The sequence below is a fragment of the Hirundo rustica genome, chromosome Z, assembly GCF_015227805.2.
Source record: "Hirundo rustica isolate bHirRus1 chromosome Z, bHirRus1.pri.v3, whole genome shotgun sequence".
NCBI classification, from domain to species: Eukaryota; Metazoa; Chordata; class Aves; order Passeriformes; family Hirundinidae; genus Hirundo; species Hirundo rustica.
In genome coordinates, this window is record NC_053488.1 from 74,393,297 (window position 1) to 74,409,334 (window position 16,038).

Here is a 16,038-nt window from a genome sequence, read left to right on the forward strand (position 1 = left end):
TATCAAATCCAAAAAAAAAGCATGATTTGGTGCACAAAAGCCTTGACTTTGTACTTCTGTACTTTGTCCTGTCCTCATTCACCTCCAGTTAATAAGCAGTTAAAACCTGCTCGCTTGAAATAAAAACTAGAAGGGGCAGAACCACTCCCATTTATCCATGGTGGTCAAACAACTTGGAAGAGAAGGAGGAGGAGGACACATTTGTCTGTGATAGCTTGAGGCCAGTCTGGGTAGGCACATGTCACCCAGTTTTTGGGTAAAAGTCACAAACGTTGTATGTTAACCACTGTTAAATATTCACAGACCCTCCTGTGAGGGTCCCTTGAAATCACACCCATTTTGCTAATTGTTAGCCCCTAACGGTAGTTTCTCATTAATAAAGGAACAGGAGGAGATCCAGAAACAAGGCAAGAAGCAGCACAGGAAAAATACAGAGAATTAGGAACATATCTGGCTTACTCTTTGCCACCCTTTATTTTAGAGCTCAGTACTTAGCTTGGAATACTTGTCATATTTGATGATTCTTTTAGCTGGTAATAACAATAGATTCACTTGGATTTATTAGACACAGCATACTTTATTTAATACCAATCTCTGGATTTGTACCAATGCCTGCTGACAGTGCTCTCACACTGTGTCTTTCCAGGCAAGAAATTAGGTCATCATGATTCATGTAATAAATTGATACACATTTTGTGGCAATTTGGAAGAGTTTTTTAAATTCCTAAATGAGGTCCTTTTGGTTTGGGTGTTTTTAATTTTTTTTTTCTCTTTTTGGAAATATGGAATTTTTTTTCCACTTTGCAATTAGGATTTCCTAGAGCGGATGACCAAATTTTGTAAAATCCAGGAAGAAATTCAAGTTCCGCTTTTTATCATCTTTTATTATTGTTGTTGTTGTTATTATTACTTTTTTTTCATTTTCTTACTGAAGTTGAAAAGCCTACATGGTTTGTCTGAACAAAGTGCTGGCCTTTCTGGCAAGAAGGGAGTCTTCTTTAATTAAGTGACATTCCAGAAAGTTTGCAATTAGAAAGGATCAAGGTACAAACAGAACAGCCTGAGGAAATGCTTTTTCAAAGAGGGCAGGGCTTATTGATAATTTTGACAAGGCAAGAGGAATAGCTACAATAACTACATTTATTTTCTTCTGAGCTTGGGCTCTTAAAAGGTAGGAAATGCTCTGTATTTACAAGAAGACAACAGGAACCAGACAGATCCTTAGACGTAACATTAGATATTGCGCCTGGACTTCTGGCATTACTGACTATAGAGGCAGAACAGTTTGGGTACCACCTCAAGTACCTAAATTAAAATCTTCCCTACCTCTGCCTGTAGAAAGACCACAAAGCACATTTCTGGAAGGAGCTCCAGGCAGAAACGGCCATGTTTCAGCATATGCAATTGCAGAACTCGTGGCTGAACAACTCCACTGCAGAGAAGTGCAGGGACTCCCTCCACCGATGTGTCTCCAGCACGAGTCCCTGCTGTCACATCATGGTGGCCCACATGAGGCAGCAAGAATGGCAAGGGTATAAGACAAGGAACCACTGTCATTTTCTGGGGCCAAACCAGCAGGATCCTATGGCCCGGTACTTGTGAAGGGCAGCATAGCACAGTGAGTGAGCCCTCATGGGGTCATTAAAGGAGCAGCTTCTGCAAAACTTTCCTGAGCAGCTTAAGAGATTTTTTTTTTTTTTTTTTTTCCCACACGATAGTAATAAATAGCACTTACCCATTCCTGAAGGCTTCTCTTCTTCCAAGCCAAATAAAAATTCATATTTGGCCTTGGCAACATTCTGGGCATGAGCCGATATGTCATTATCCCACACAAGTGCTTCTGCCTAGAGTCAAAATAAACAAAGCTTATCTACCTTTTAGTGGAAAAAAAACAGCAGAAGAAACATGAAATCCCTTTGGGCAGCATTTCTCAAGTATTCATTTCACTCTGTCACCACCAAGATCATCCAAGTAGACATGGGCCAACCCAGAGTGCTTTTGAAGAGCTCACCTCTGTCATTGAACCCAAGAATTTCAGTATTAAAGAACAAAGATGTTGGAGCACTCTTTACCTTCTCTTTAGCGAGCTTACCCACTGAAAGGCCAGCAGCACTAGCCAACTATCTCAGTAATAACAATTAGGGTTAAAAATACCAAGGGAATAGTCCCAGAAATAGCAAATTTGAGTATGTATGTCATAAAACTGGGAGCCATGGGAAAACCATAAATGGGGCAGGCTGTTTCTTTGAAAAGAGAATGGGGCAGAGAAAGTGAGGAGCAAGGACTACAGCAAGGATGACTAAAAAAGGGAAGAAGGATAAGGTATGCAAGCAGGTAGGAGTACTGTCTAAGGGTCCCTGTTGGGCAGCCCATGCATGACCACTACTGTGCAGGCCAGGACAAGAACCCAAGCTGGTTTTACATCCATACCACACAAGTCAAACCTGTTTATCTGGCCAGGACGCAGGGAGGGGACACAGGGTGGTGAGCCCTCTGAGCAGGGGAACACCTGAAGGGGTGGATGGACAGACGGATTGAGCAACCCGTTCTACCCAGGCCTGGTGTCACCAGCACCTTCCCACTGCTCCCTTCTTATAAGAAACACTTCAACAGAGTAAAGGTCCGGTTTCTCAGAAGAGAGAAAGGCTAAAGGGCTAAGATCAAAATATTTTTCTGAACAGGTAGGGACAAAACAAATCTCTAAGATAAAGCACACACTAGCAATAAACTGTAGTACAAAAACTATCTAGAGTCAGCACTAAGTTTCTTCCCACCTGGGCAAGACAGAGCCCGTAATTCTTCTGTTTGAAGTGACAGATAAAATAAATCACTAACTCTATAAATTCTTCAGTGAACTTTATATTCACAGGAGGCAGTCAATTGTTGTGGCATAGCAAGCTATACCATGGTTTACAATGGTGAAAGCATTAGCTTACAAAAACACTTTAAAAAACAAAGTTAAATGGAACATTCTGCCCCCCAGGACAACAATAACTTTTATGCATTTCTATCAAATACCTCAGGATAAGTGTCAGATACAAACAGAAGTTCAAAGTACAAGGGACACATAATTCACAGGGACACAAAGTCATGGCTCTTTAATCAGAGATGGCTGGAATCACAAATTCATATATTCCTCCTAGTCTATCTATCCAACAATTACACTTTCTTACAAGAGCATATTGATGAATAGCTATCTTACCCCATGCCCTAGAATGGTTTTGCTCCAGGTTCTCCTGGCCTTTTACACCCATTTCTTCTCCTACCTTTCTGCACTGTGCCAGTTCTGCAAGATTTAGTCCAACACCACTCTGCCCTAAGTTGATGGCAGATCTTACACAGGGGTCTTGGACTAATTTATTTACCATCCGCTAGTCCAACTACTCCGCACTAGGGCTTCCAGTAGGTTGATGCACGTGCTACCAGCCTATCCAATCCTTTGGTAAAGATGTGATGGAACAGATAATGGACTTTCTAGCACAAAGGTGACTATCATAAGCACAACAAAATGAGCTTGGAAGAAATCTCCATATCTGCCCTGCCTTTACAGGCTACATTCATTCACTGGCAGGGAGGTAGGAAGGGCTAGAAAAGGAATAGCTGGAGCCAGAGCACACAGGAGAAAGAAAGCCCTTTGTCTGCAATAGCTTAGACAGGAATAGCTTACAGAGCCAGACAAAAATTCAGCCTACTCAGATGGATGTGAAGGGATGGGATGGCTAACAGCTAGCTGGTGCCAAATTCCAGTGACAGATAGATGAAATGGAAAATAAAATCAACAGAACAGTCCAGATCCTGAGTGGTAAGGAATTTCTGACCTATACCCCTCTGGGACACAGCTTCTCCATCCCTCAGCTTTACTCTTTGAGATTTCACAGACATCTGCTGCACTGAGCATCCCTGCCAGCAAGCACATGTTCCAAGGATCTCTATTTGCCTTATTGTACCTTATCGTAAAGCAAAGAAGAAGACTCCAGCTCACAGCACCCTCTGCACCATCCAGTAACAGGCACAAGTAAATTGTCAAATTAATGGGGTTTCAGTGTATAGGGCATCAGTTATCAGAGTTAGGTACCTAAACAGAGGCTGCAAGATCGTAGTCTTTGCATTTGAAAGGGGTAACTTGATTTTCAGAAGTGCTCAGCACTGCTGATGAGAATTACAGATACTGGCTTATGTATGGGAACAGCTGTATTTAACATCTATTTAGGTTGTCAGAGTACTAAAAGCATGTATAAAGAAAGTCCAGATCCAGGCTTAAGGGTAAGTTTACCATATTTCATCCAAACAAGAAATATTGAAAAAGAATACATGAGCAGGAAAGAATGAGGATGCTTTGAGGTCAGAGCTAGTTTTTAAGACTATTACTTTACCAATGTCCAAATCAAGAGACAAAATGTGCTCTCCTTTCCTTCTTTCAATCTACCACTCAGCCAAGCCTTGCAGAAGTCAAGATGCCCTGAAACCAGGAGCCCAGAAATAGGCTGGACAAACATTCATGGTGCTTTCAAGCTGCATTAGCAAAGATTAAATACGAGCAAGATTGAAAGGGATATAAAACTCCTGCTTAAGCCTTCTCTCACAGTTCAAGGGCAAAGAAATCTGCATCCAGGTCAGCTCATTCCATAATTGCTTCCCTCAGAGGGCTTTAACCACCGCTTTTGATGCATCTCATCTTTGTCATTGCTGGAGAGGGTGACACCTAGAGCACCAATACCCTTAAATCAGCCCAGCTGCACATACATTTCTCATAAGCCATATACATGTTATTTTTCACTCCAGTGATGCTCTGGGCAGAGAGGCAGCAAGTTCCTACCCATTTGTGCATCATTCTTGCAGTGCTTTCTGCCCGTATGAACATGTTTGATCAAGCCTACTTCTCTAGGTCGTAACTCTTGGTCAGGAGTTAGGAAGGCCACATTTGCCTCTCAGTGAATTTTAGATAACATTTATGAGGCTGCATTAGTTTGCACGTGGCAGTCCTCACCCCTCAGACCTCCTGCCAACACACTGGACCAGTTTCTATTGACCTCACACAAGGCACTGGCATGGGTCAACAGAGGTCCTACCTTGCTGGCCTTCTGTTTCATACTTAGAGAGCAGAGAGATTCTTTAGGATAAGCCCTGGTGGTTGTAGTGGTTTCAGGCCAGCACAGGAATGAAGCTGCTGAATCAGTGTCTCAGCACTGAACTGAACAGCAGCAGGATGCTAAGACCACAGGATTCCTGCTACTCCAGCAGGAGCTGCCAAGGACAGATAAGTCAGCCCAGCACGAAGCACACATACTGCCTCTGCTCTGCTGCCTAGATGTGCAAATGGAGCAGCAGGTCAGTATCTGCAAGGAGAAACTGTTCCCACAAGTCACCCTTGAGAGGTGTCTTTAGCTCCTGATGAGAGCCAGGTGCTGCCTTTTCTGAAGCATAGTTTCTCTCTCTGTATGAATTTAATTTCAACTCATAAGCCCCTGTCAAACAGCCCTCCAAGAATCCCAGTGGTTTTTAGATAGCTGGAGTGAGTCATAAAAAGCTGAAGAAAATACTTCTCCTATCTCCACAGAAGAAAAGCACCAAAGCATCCTATTTTGACTTTCACTAAGGTTCTGGTTGGGACCTTTTTTTGGGACAAACTGGTTTTGTCTTGGGGCCTTTTTCTTTTTCCATATTGTCTTGGAGTGAACATTACCTCCTAACTTGTCTAAAACCCAGACGCATACCTACATGTCAGAGAGCTTTAATTGAAGAATATCAAACTCTTGCTGCCTCATCACCATTTTCAGTTGAGCTGACAGGACAGCTAGGCTCTGTCTCAGTGGAAGGGGAAAACATTGGCTACAGCTGATGATAAGGAACAGGTCAGTCCAAGCACAAAGAACCAGTGTGAACCTAGGCCTCCTGAAGCATTCACACTTAAGGTCATACATTTTCTTTGAAAATGTCTAATAAGGAGGAAGTATTCAAAGGAGCAGATAATTAAATGGCAAATTCCAGTCTGGAATTTTTGAGACTTCCTGAGACGAGCTAAGACAGACTCACTCCTTGCAAGAGACCTGGGAAAGAGTGCTTGAGAAAAAGCAGAACAGGATGGGTGTTGAAGCATGAGTCTTCAGAGAGCAAGAGTCAGCCAAAATTTTGGACAGCAAAAGACTACTCATGCTAACGGGAAACATCAGAAGGAAGGGACCTAAGGACCATTCATGAAGAACAGGTGGCTGGGACAGAGAGGTGCAAGCGTCCTCAGGCACGTGTCCGCAACTAAGCCATACCATGAGGAAGTCTCATGGCTTTCACATGATCTCAAATGTGCACAGCTCTGTTTCCCAGAGCTCCCTGCCTTCCCCTGCAGCCATACCACCACTGGATGTCAGCTCCCTGACAGCAGGCAACAATCCCTGCACTGGCAGTGCTTTCTGGAGGTTTCGTTGAGGCTACTGGGGAGACACTGCAATATTGCGAGAAAGCAGAAAAAAGCCTTGAAGAATGCCTGTAAATTACAGTCTCCTGTGGAGAACTTCACAGCCACACCTGGGCCATTTCTAATCCCAGGCTGTGCTTGTTCCATTCTCATTGCTTCACGAACACCTCTAGCAGCAAAAAATTCAATTGCCTGTCAGCAACCTATCAAATACCCTGATACAGTAAGCATATGCTCTCAGCAGGAATGATGGACAGAAGGTTCCCACAGATTTTAAAACCTTCTCCAGCAAGTTGCAATGTCATGGACAAGTCTTTACAGAATCCTGCATTGAGAGCTCTGCCTCTGCTGTCACATCATCCCTGCATGGCCAAAAGCTTACAAGCTTCACTGCTTTTGACAGGTCATACCAATTGCTCTGAAAAGACTATGCCTGTTGAGCTTTTTTTAATTCAGTTTCCTAGGTAAAAGGATTAAATGCAGAAAGCTAGCATTAAAATTAACTTGCTAACTAGCTAACTAGTGAAACCTAGTGCACCAGCACCACAGGAAGAGTGTGGGTGCTCACAGTAAGACCACTAGCAAGGGTTGTAGCGTTTAATGCCATTTGACCTCATACACCATACTTGTGTTTTTTCTCACACCTCCCCACTATTACACATTTGCAATTCTTGAATTAAAGCATTAGTAAAATAGGTTAAAATTCAAAAGAACAGGAGCTTTGCATGGCTTAATCTCTGCTTGAGCTGCTAAAACTTTATGCTAGCCGAGGTTTTGAAAGAGAAGAAATCTCAGCCTGGGTTTTAAACTAATTCTTAACTATCAGGAATTGCAGGAAGATGTATAGAAAGCCAGAAGGTGGAGAGGAAAGAATGGGCTTGTGTGAGTGCTACTGCCTGTAGCTGCTTTCCAGCAGAGAACTCGGGATTTTAGAGAGGCACATGTAAGACTTCTCAGCTGTGAAGCAATTGAGAGATGTGGCGGAGGTGCTTCGAGTGATATGGGGTCTGAAAAAAGCAAAAAACAATCAGTAATTCAGCACCTTTTTTTTTAATGCAACAGCCAGAAGACAACAAAAGAAGGTATTGGGCGTCAGCACCACACCAAAGAGGACATGGTTCCTCTACAGTTTGTAATCAAAACCACCAACTTCCTTGCAAAGCAATGTCACAGAAACCAAAATACTGATATACCTGATGAGGAGGGTGAACAAGCTCAAGGAATACAAATCCCCAACAATACAGAAATCTCATCCTTCTCATGAACCTCTAAGCTGAATGCTTCCTGGGCATCTGCTGACCTCCATGACCACCTACACGCTCCTGGGCTAAAGCAGCCTTGAATCCAAACCAGTGCAGTGAGTCACTATTACCTGCTGACCAGGCTTCAGCATGGCTGTGGACTGGATAGACCTCAGGCTTGGAACCATCCAGCCAGTTCCTCTTGAGTCCTCACCACAACACAGTCCACAGCTTATCCCAGGGATCACTGAAAGGCACTAGGGCACTGCAGGCTTCCTATGCCATTATTCCCAGCACTACAGGAGTTGTTTACTATTAGCAGCCTCACAGGAAGCAGTCAGGCCGGAGAGAGCAAAACTGAAAGGGTGCAGATGCTATCAAAGCTGCAGTGCTCTCCCTTCACAAAGGCAGACTTCACAGAAGTTCAGTGTCTAAAGAGAGGCTCAGTTCAGAAATGAAGCAAAAGACTTGCTGCTTAGAAAAAAACCCCTGGGAACAGGGACAAAAAAACTCAAATTAATGCCTTAGCAGCACTATCAAGCAGGTAAAATTTGTTTCCAGTCTGGTTGCCTTGTTTTAGACCTGCACTTGAGTTTTTCTCCCCTGAAAGAAATGTTTGCTTTGTTGTTTGGTTGAAGTTGTTAGAAAGTAGTCAGCTGTTATACAGAATTAAATGTTTTTTATTATGCAAAGACACTGTCTGAGCTGTAACTGCATGGTTGTGGACAGCAAATTAATTCAAAGTCTGTATGATTACACTTTACCATTAAAGGTCACTCGGCATTTTGTATTTGCCAAGTCAGTGATTTTTGATGCATGCTGTATGGACCTTTGGCTATCTATGCATTATTTCCAAGGTATGTACAACAATGAAAAGAAGCCCTCTGAGAAAAAGGCTTTAGCTCACTGTCTGAATGACTGCGTTCTTAGACATCACACATAGAGATAATGAAAAACACCCAAAACTTTTATAAAGCCACAGTGCAAGTATTTTTCCCGAGTTACGTCAAAAAGCATTGGGGTGGGGGGGTATGATTTAAGAAAAACTGTGCAAAGACAATATATTTTATCCAGAGAACTCAGTGATGCATGTAGTAGACATATTGCATCTACTGGTTTTGTTCAATCTGTTCCAGTATATTTAGCAAACTGACAGACTGTTTCTCTTTAGCAGGTAGTGTGCTCCCGTCGTCTTTAGGCATCTCAGATGGCAGAACAACGTTTAAACAGGCTACAGGTCTGCTCCACATGGACTTCTACTCCATGGAAGCTAAAATTTGAATATACCTAAATGTCTTATGAGCCTACTAGAAGTGAGCTCTGTATCTTTAAGCAACTAAATTCTTTCCAAGACCCTAGCCAACATCTGCTGTCCCTTGAAAATTTACAGACCGCATCCTTTGCCACGTGCTGTACATTCTTTACGTCCAGCTAAATATACTCTGCTTTTATGGAAGGACAGGGTATTGGGCAGCTCATCTTCATTTTTCAAATCAATATTATAAACACAGCTTAAGATAGTGTCCCCAAGTGATTAAAATATTCCATTTCAGAGAATGGTTATGCCCCCCCCACCCCCTCCGAAAAAACAAACCAAGAAACAAAAAACACTCCACACCCAACCATAAGACCACTCTACACTGGAAGAATTTACATCTGCAAAAGTGAAAAAACCTGAATTCTCTGTGGCAAGCACAAACTCTAGAATTACAACACAGCAGCAGAGTACTAAATTTGTATCTCCCACAGACTTAGACACAGCGTACTGATTCTGCGTGATTATTTCGTATCACACATTTAATTTAATTTTGCAGCTTTCACCTCAGCAGTTTTTTCTCAGCCTTACCTAGATTTAACAGAAGTTTTTTGGAACAGAAATTTGACTGAAGTTTGATCTGAGCCATCTTATCTCTGGCACAACTGAGACAGAAGCAAGAAAACACATCAACAAAATTCTCCTGTTGGCAGGCACTGGGGGACTCAAAACATTTTAAGACTGTTTCTTGCTAAGAAAGTGCACCTTAAGGACTGCAGCACTGTCAGGCAGCTCTGGCCCCACAAGTAGTCAGGGGCCAACAGGCAGTTTCAGCTGTGGCAGGAAGGCAGAAGACATCAGAGATGTCCCCCACAAGCAGCACAACACAGGCCAGCTGGCGCTTGTGTCCCACTGGTGAGGAAGTTAATACCTCTTCTTTCTTCCTCATTAAGTCACAGCAAGTCCACAGACAAGACAGCTGACAACAACCAGAACTTGCTGGTACTAGAATTTGTTTCCTCTTGAGAACAGGGCTTCCCTGGCAAGCATTCTTCTGTTAGCACTGACATACAGACATGTCCCAGGCCTAAGTGCATCTTGCCATCACACTTGGCATTCCTTCAGCCTGGGAGATGCCATTATTACTCAAATGACGCTTCCCATCTGAAAACTGTTGTAAAAAAATAATGAGTATACTTTAAACCACCTCTTCCACTGTACTGTTTCATGCCAAGAAGAGAAAGCAAGCCCCATTCATTGCTTCTGCAAAAAGGGAGGCTTGTATTATGTAATCTGTGCCATTTAGGTTGTTTTCTTAAAACTACTCCCAAACTACTGCACCACAGTTTCAAGACAAGGGCCTCTTTTCAGTCACAGAATCATAAAATACACTGAGTTGGAACGGAACCATCATGATCATCAAGTCCAACCCCTGGTCCTGCGCAAGACAGTCCTCTCACCAGGCAGCAAAAAGTTGCTGTGGCTGTGACGTGATGTTCTTGGCAAGCGTGGTAATGACCACTGTGTTTCTGCCCTTGCAGGCCATCCTCAGAAGCCAGGTTTCCTTTGGCTTAGCCCAGCAGTTGCAACACTGAAAATCTTTTCATACAGTTTGCAAAGGAAGCCACAGCAAACGCCACGTACTTCCCACAGCCATCACTGGTGGCTGAGGTATTCATTGGAGGTAGAAATGCAGTGCTCACACTCTGATGGACAGCTTGATCCCTGACAACAGCCTGATCCAGTGCCCAAACAGGTATTTTTACTTACAGTATCCAGGAAGTACAGTCAATTCAGGAGCCATTCAAGCTTCAAGGGCTAGATAATAACCGAGCTGCTCTGACTCCTGATTCAACCCTGTAGCAACCAAGCTGGAACCCAGAGGGCTAGCTCTCACCCCACCCTGCTTTTAAACACCATCCACAACCTGCCTTGCTCATCTCTTTAATGCAGAGAATAAATGTTTGGATACATTAGCATCACAGGAGTCTGTGGTCTCAAACAGAAGCTGGCAAAACAGCAAGAAACATCTCAGAGCAAGGAGGAGCTGCACTCAGAGAAAGTATTCGGAAATATACTGCAGAATTATACTTCAAACAGTGCCATTCCTGAGAGGAATGGAACACTTGCATCCAGAATCAAAGTGTCAGGCAGATACTTTGAGCTGGTCTCAAACAGCTTTTTCATCGAACAGAAGAAAATTATTTCTAACACACACACCTCCAGACTCCTCAATTTCACATCACTACAAACAGGAAAATAAGGTCTGGAAATAGTCTCTGTGATCATAGGGTTTGGAGGGCATCAATCCATTCAGAAAGATATTCAGAAGTTTAGGACACAAATTGCACAAGACCTAAATTTGTTTATCCACAGACCCACTTTGCTGTACAGCACCTGTCCAGTGAAACTCCCTAGCACACATCCCCATTCTCAGCCAAACTTCCAGAGGGAAGGAGCCACACACAATTTTACAACCCACCAGGATGCAATGAACCACCTAGGTCACAGAGCAGGTCTGAGTGGGACAGGCAGATCGAGAAATCCCTGCTCCACCAGAAGCCAGCTCTCCATCAGGGACCATTTGCAAGGAAACGTCCCTTCAAGTATGGTGGGTGGCATATGTCCCTGGTGAGCCCAGGAACATTCTCCCATCTTTGCTGGCTGAGCTCAAACAACTCTAATAGCTGCTGCACCCTGGGGATCCTCAGAACTTGCAAGGCAGAGCTGATCTGTTTAGATCAAAGACAGTTTATCAGCCATGGCCCAAGCATCCTTACTTAGCACTGGCGGCCTTGTGTGATGTACAACTTGCGCTGCCTAAATGCTCAATCTTCCAGCACTTGTCTCAGAACACACACATGGAGACAAGCGCCTGCAGACATGCTCCACGGCACTCCCACAGAGAGCCTGTACCTCTTCAGACCACAGGGATCAAACCCCAAACCATCTCTTATATCAAAGCTGCAAAATCAACTGCCAGACTTCCCTGGCATGATGGACAAGAATAGAAAGGACTGTGTTGGTGTGGAGGCAGGGCGGGGAAATACTCTGAACAACATCCATGTGCTTCAGCTATGTACCTTGACAACAGTAAAGAAGGATTTGCTGAAAAAAAAAAAAAAAAAAGCTGCTAGCACGTTCATTAAGATCCTCACTGCTCTTTTCCTTCTCACTTGGTGGCACAGAGATCAAATTGAAAACTTGAGATAGTAAATCAAACAATCCACTTAAGCACAAATAGCAGAAGAGAACCACTTTCACACAGGTCAGTTGTGCAACAATTTTCTGTGTGGATTAAGAAGTCCTAGGGTTTTTTTTCCAGAACTTATTTCAGGTTTTGAAAACAGCAGCATGTAAGTTTCTTGGACTTTTTTTTATCATCCCCACTACCACAGAGGATGTTTTTACACTCCACAATGAACCAAGGCTCTAACTGAATGGGACCATTTGCACAGGGTCTCCTACATGGTTAACCTCACCTCTCTCCCACCAAAAGCATGCCCCAAAACCAACACTGTCTGTGTAAATTAACAGAGCTAGGACAGAATCACTGAGAGCATTTCATGCGCTGAAAAACATCAACTAAGGATATGACTGATGAAAAAGTATTTGGAGTAGAAAGGGGCTTCTCTCTACTAGCTAAACCAGAAAGGCTTGGATGACTCTCAGTGGTCTATTACAATTGCTTCAAACACTGGGTGTGCAACCTCCAGTTCCATAACAAATACTGCATTTGGCTTTCTGCATTAATGGTCCTATGCAGAGACAGAATTAAAGTGTGACTGAACCTACAAAACAGTACTTGCAGTTGCCTACTACACACCCAAATCACTTCAATAACACATACATGTGGCTTTGCATGACAGTAAACTAACTGAGCCCTGTGGGAGACAGGTAATTGATGTTTACAGCATGGAAATACCTATACGGGAGTTAGCAACTTCAGTGGGTTTGTGTGAAGTTCAAACTCATTACAACTGTGTGCTTGTGTTCCCATTGAGAAGTGTAGCTCCAGTTCCCGGGAGCAAGGACGAAGACAGCACCTCAACTGCACATGAGCATGCTTGCGTCGTTTAATATTCTACAGTTTTACACTTCTGGTGGAATCATCTCAACCCCATTCTTGCCCTGAAAGTGCCATGTTACTACTCAGCCAAACGCTGACTTTTCTGACAACGTCTTTATTCAAGAATTTGGCCAGATTAAGAGAGCTTGTCAGTGCAACAACAGTGCTGATGTGTTACACAGACAAGTTTCTTGGAGACACAAGCAAAATTAACTGCACGATGTGCAGGCTCGGGGTCCCAGCCCTGAGTGCCACTTCCCCGCTGCAGCTGGTGTCTCTCGGGATCTAGCAGTTACGAGCACAGAAGTGGGCTTCGAGCTTTTTCCCTCAGGGGAACTGTGGAAAGGATTAGAGGAAAAAAAAAAAAAAAATTAAGAGGGGGGAAAAGGAAAACAATAAAAGGAAAGAGGAAAGGGTAACAGAAAGAAAGCAGAAAGAATAAAAAAGAAAGGGGGGGGTGGTTTAAGGAAAAAGAAAAAATGCCAAAGTAAACGGGAAAAAGTGCCTCCGGCTGAGCGCAACCCCCGCACCGGCACACGCCGCCCCTTACCGCACCGCCGGCTCCCTCCATCTCCCATCGCCGGCCGCGGCGGATCGCAGCCGCCCTCCCGCCGGGCCGCGCCGAGCCCGGCCGCGCCGAGCCGGGCTGTGTCGTGCCGGGCCGCGCCGTGGTGCCCCCGGCCCGCAGCGGAGCCGGGCAGCGCGGCGGCCCCAGCGCGGTGGGCGCGGAGCGGCGCGGGCCGGGCGGCGGGGCCGGGCCGGGCCCGGCGGGGCGGGGCGGCGGCCCGGCGGGGGAGGGCAAGGGAGGCGGGGGCGGGGGTCGGCCCGACGAAGGGGAGGGTGGCAGAGTGCACCACGTGCTCCTTGAAAAGATTTTTTTCTTTCTTTCTTTTTTTTTTTTTTTTTAAAGGGGTGGGGGGAAATACTTCAGGATTAGCACAGGACTACAGTGAAAAGCACAACCTAGACCGCGTGCCCGCAGCAGCAGCGCTGGGCAGGAACACGTCCAAAGCCCGCGGGGGCTGGGACATGCCGTACTCTGCTTTTTAAATCCCCTCAGCACGGCTCTCAGTTGTTGGGGAAAAAAAAAAAAAAAACACCACACCACACACACCAGAAGACTTTTCTAGAAAAGGCTTCAGAAAGCCCTGGGGCTTTCCCTCGCAGTCCGACTTTAAAAAGCAGAAGAGCACAGACATCTTCGGGGTAACCCCATCTGAACACTTGAAACTGATTTTCCACTTTTGGCTTTTTCACAGTTCGCTGGAAGCTCTCTTGCATAGTCAGGTTTTAGAGCACTCAGCCACATCATTATAATTTCTCTAAATATGACCTTAGAGCCTTATTCTTTTAAGTAAAAGTGGGGTTTCCCTCTCAAAAACTGTGTCTTAGAAAATATTCCCAAATCTCCTTAGCCCAGTTAGAGGAGTTAACTGCACACGTAGCTGGCAGACTGCATAAAGAAGGATGTCAGTTTCTGTAAGTTCACTATATCTGTGTTTTGTTCAGTGGCAGCTGAAAACTTCTTTGGTTTTATCCAATCAAACTTGAGGATAGGCTTGAGGAGAACAATCTCTGGAACAATCTCTGAGGACCAGGAGTCACTGAACACACTGTATGTTTGCTTCATTCTCAGCATGGGTAAAAAAAACCTGCGTGTTAGATGGTAGGCAAGGTTGTTGTCTAATGCTGTGCTCTTCTGAAGGGCTTTGGACAGCTCTGGTGGTATAAGTGCATCACCATGAAGTCACTGACATAAGTACCACACCCAAACAGAGCAGCACCTCTGTGGCTGAGGAGACAGCCTTGTTCCCTGCCTTGTTCCCCACTGGCTTCATAGCTCAGTGCCAGAGCACCTTCCCTGCCAGCTTTTCCTCGGCCCCATGGGAAAAAAAAAAAAGCCCATTTCTGGCAGGATAAAAGCATGACCAGGCATAATGCTTGAAGCACCCCGGCCTAAAGCTTTCCCTGTTTGGCAATAAGACAGGGGTAGCAGCACTATCTCTGGGCTCTTCCAGCTTGTCTGGGGGCTCCATCCAGCAGCATCTCCCCATGATCTTCCCATTAGAGTTGTGGCATGCAGAGTTCACTCTGCTCCTCCTACACTGAACCCACAATTTCTCACCACTTCCAGCTCCACATTTACCCAAACAGTAGTGCTCCTGCTTTATACCCACATCACCTGGCAGCGGACTGCACTGCCTCTGTCATCTGGATGCCAGTGATGTACACTGTAGTTCAGAAAGCATTTGCTCTTTCCCTACAACTTCCCTTCTCCTGACCCTAAGCCTCTTGCCTGCTCCCCAGCATCACAGTCTGCCTTTAACCATCCATCCCAGGAGCAGCATAGGGCCTGTCCCCTGCCCTTCTCAGCAGCACTCCAATCCAGTTGTTTCTGTCCTTTGGGAACAAGTGGGTGAAAACTTGGCTTTCCGTTCCCTGAAACAGTTGGCACAGGTCCCGAAGAGGTCCCTGCGATGCAGCTCCTCTGTGCCCATCGTCTGTGGCTGAATTGCTCTGGCGGGGCTGGGTGATGTGCTGAAGGGCTTCACCCTCTCCCCCAGCCACAGCTGTGGTGCCAAACATGTTTTGGCCCCACCAGGATTTTGTCCCATCTGTCAGACACCCTGGGGATCCTGGGAACTGGTGTGGGGGCACAGGCTGCCGATTCCCCATCTGTGCCACATCTGAAATGGCTAATGCAGCAGAAAAAGAAACCACCCAGTGCCTGAATCTCCAGGGAGTTGATGCACTCTGCCTGCCTCTTCCCTGACAGGCTGAGGTCATGCAACTGCAGGCCAGGAGGCAGCTGGGAACAAAAGCAGGGCTAGACTGAGGGGCTGATAATGTCCCTTGCAAGGCACATCCCCCTGCCCTGGGCTCCTAAGTGGCTGAAGCAGCCACTGCACTCCGGTCTGGAGCCTTCCCCCGTATTAGTATTGAGAGAAATTTGACCTTTTCTCTCTGATCCAGGCATCTAGCCTGAGTCACCCAGACATTTAGGCAGTCAGGAATACGCTCTCTACTGACAGACTGGGAAAGGAGAGCATTTGCCAGTCTG

The 16,038-nt window shown here is 45.2% G+C and overlaps 1 protein-coding gene across 7 annotated transcripts in view; it reads right to left on the minus strand.

Moving 5' to 3' along the window:
• PSD3 (pleckstrin and Sec7 domain containing 3) overlaps nucleotides 1–13,583 on the minus strand; it is a 120,656-nt gene extending 107,073 nt beyond the window's left edge. For 6 of the 7 annotated variants that reach the window (XR_009208638.1, XR_009208639.1, XM_040089253.2 and 3 more), the window contains exons 1-2: nucleotides 13,528–13,583; nucleotides 1,736–1,844 (exon numbers count right to left, since the gene is read on the minus strand). Coding sequence is in view for 5 of the 7 variants with exons in the window: in XM_040089253.2 (XP_039945187.2) it covers nucleotides 1,736–1,844; nucleotides 13,528–13,548 (130 nt within the window). In the remaining 2 variants the exon portion in view is untranslated. The remainder of the gene's footprint in view (nucleotides 1–1,735; nucleotides 1,845–13,527) is intronic. The other variant, XM_058424225.1, reaches the window with a different exon arrangement.
• Nucleotides 13,584–16,038: the final 2,455 nt, after the last annotated feature.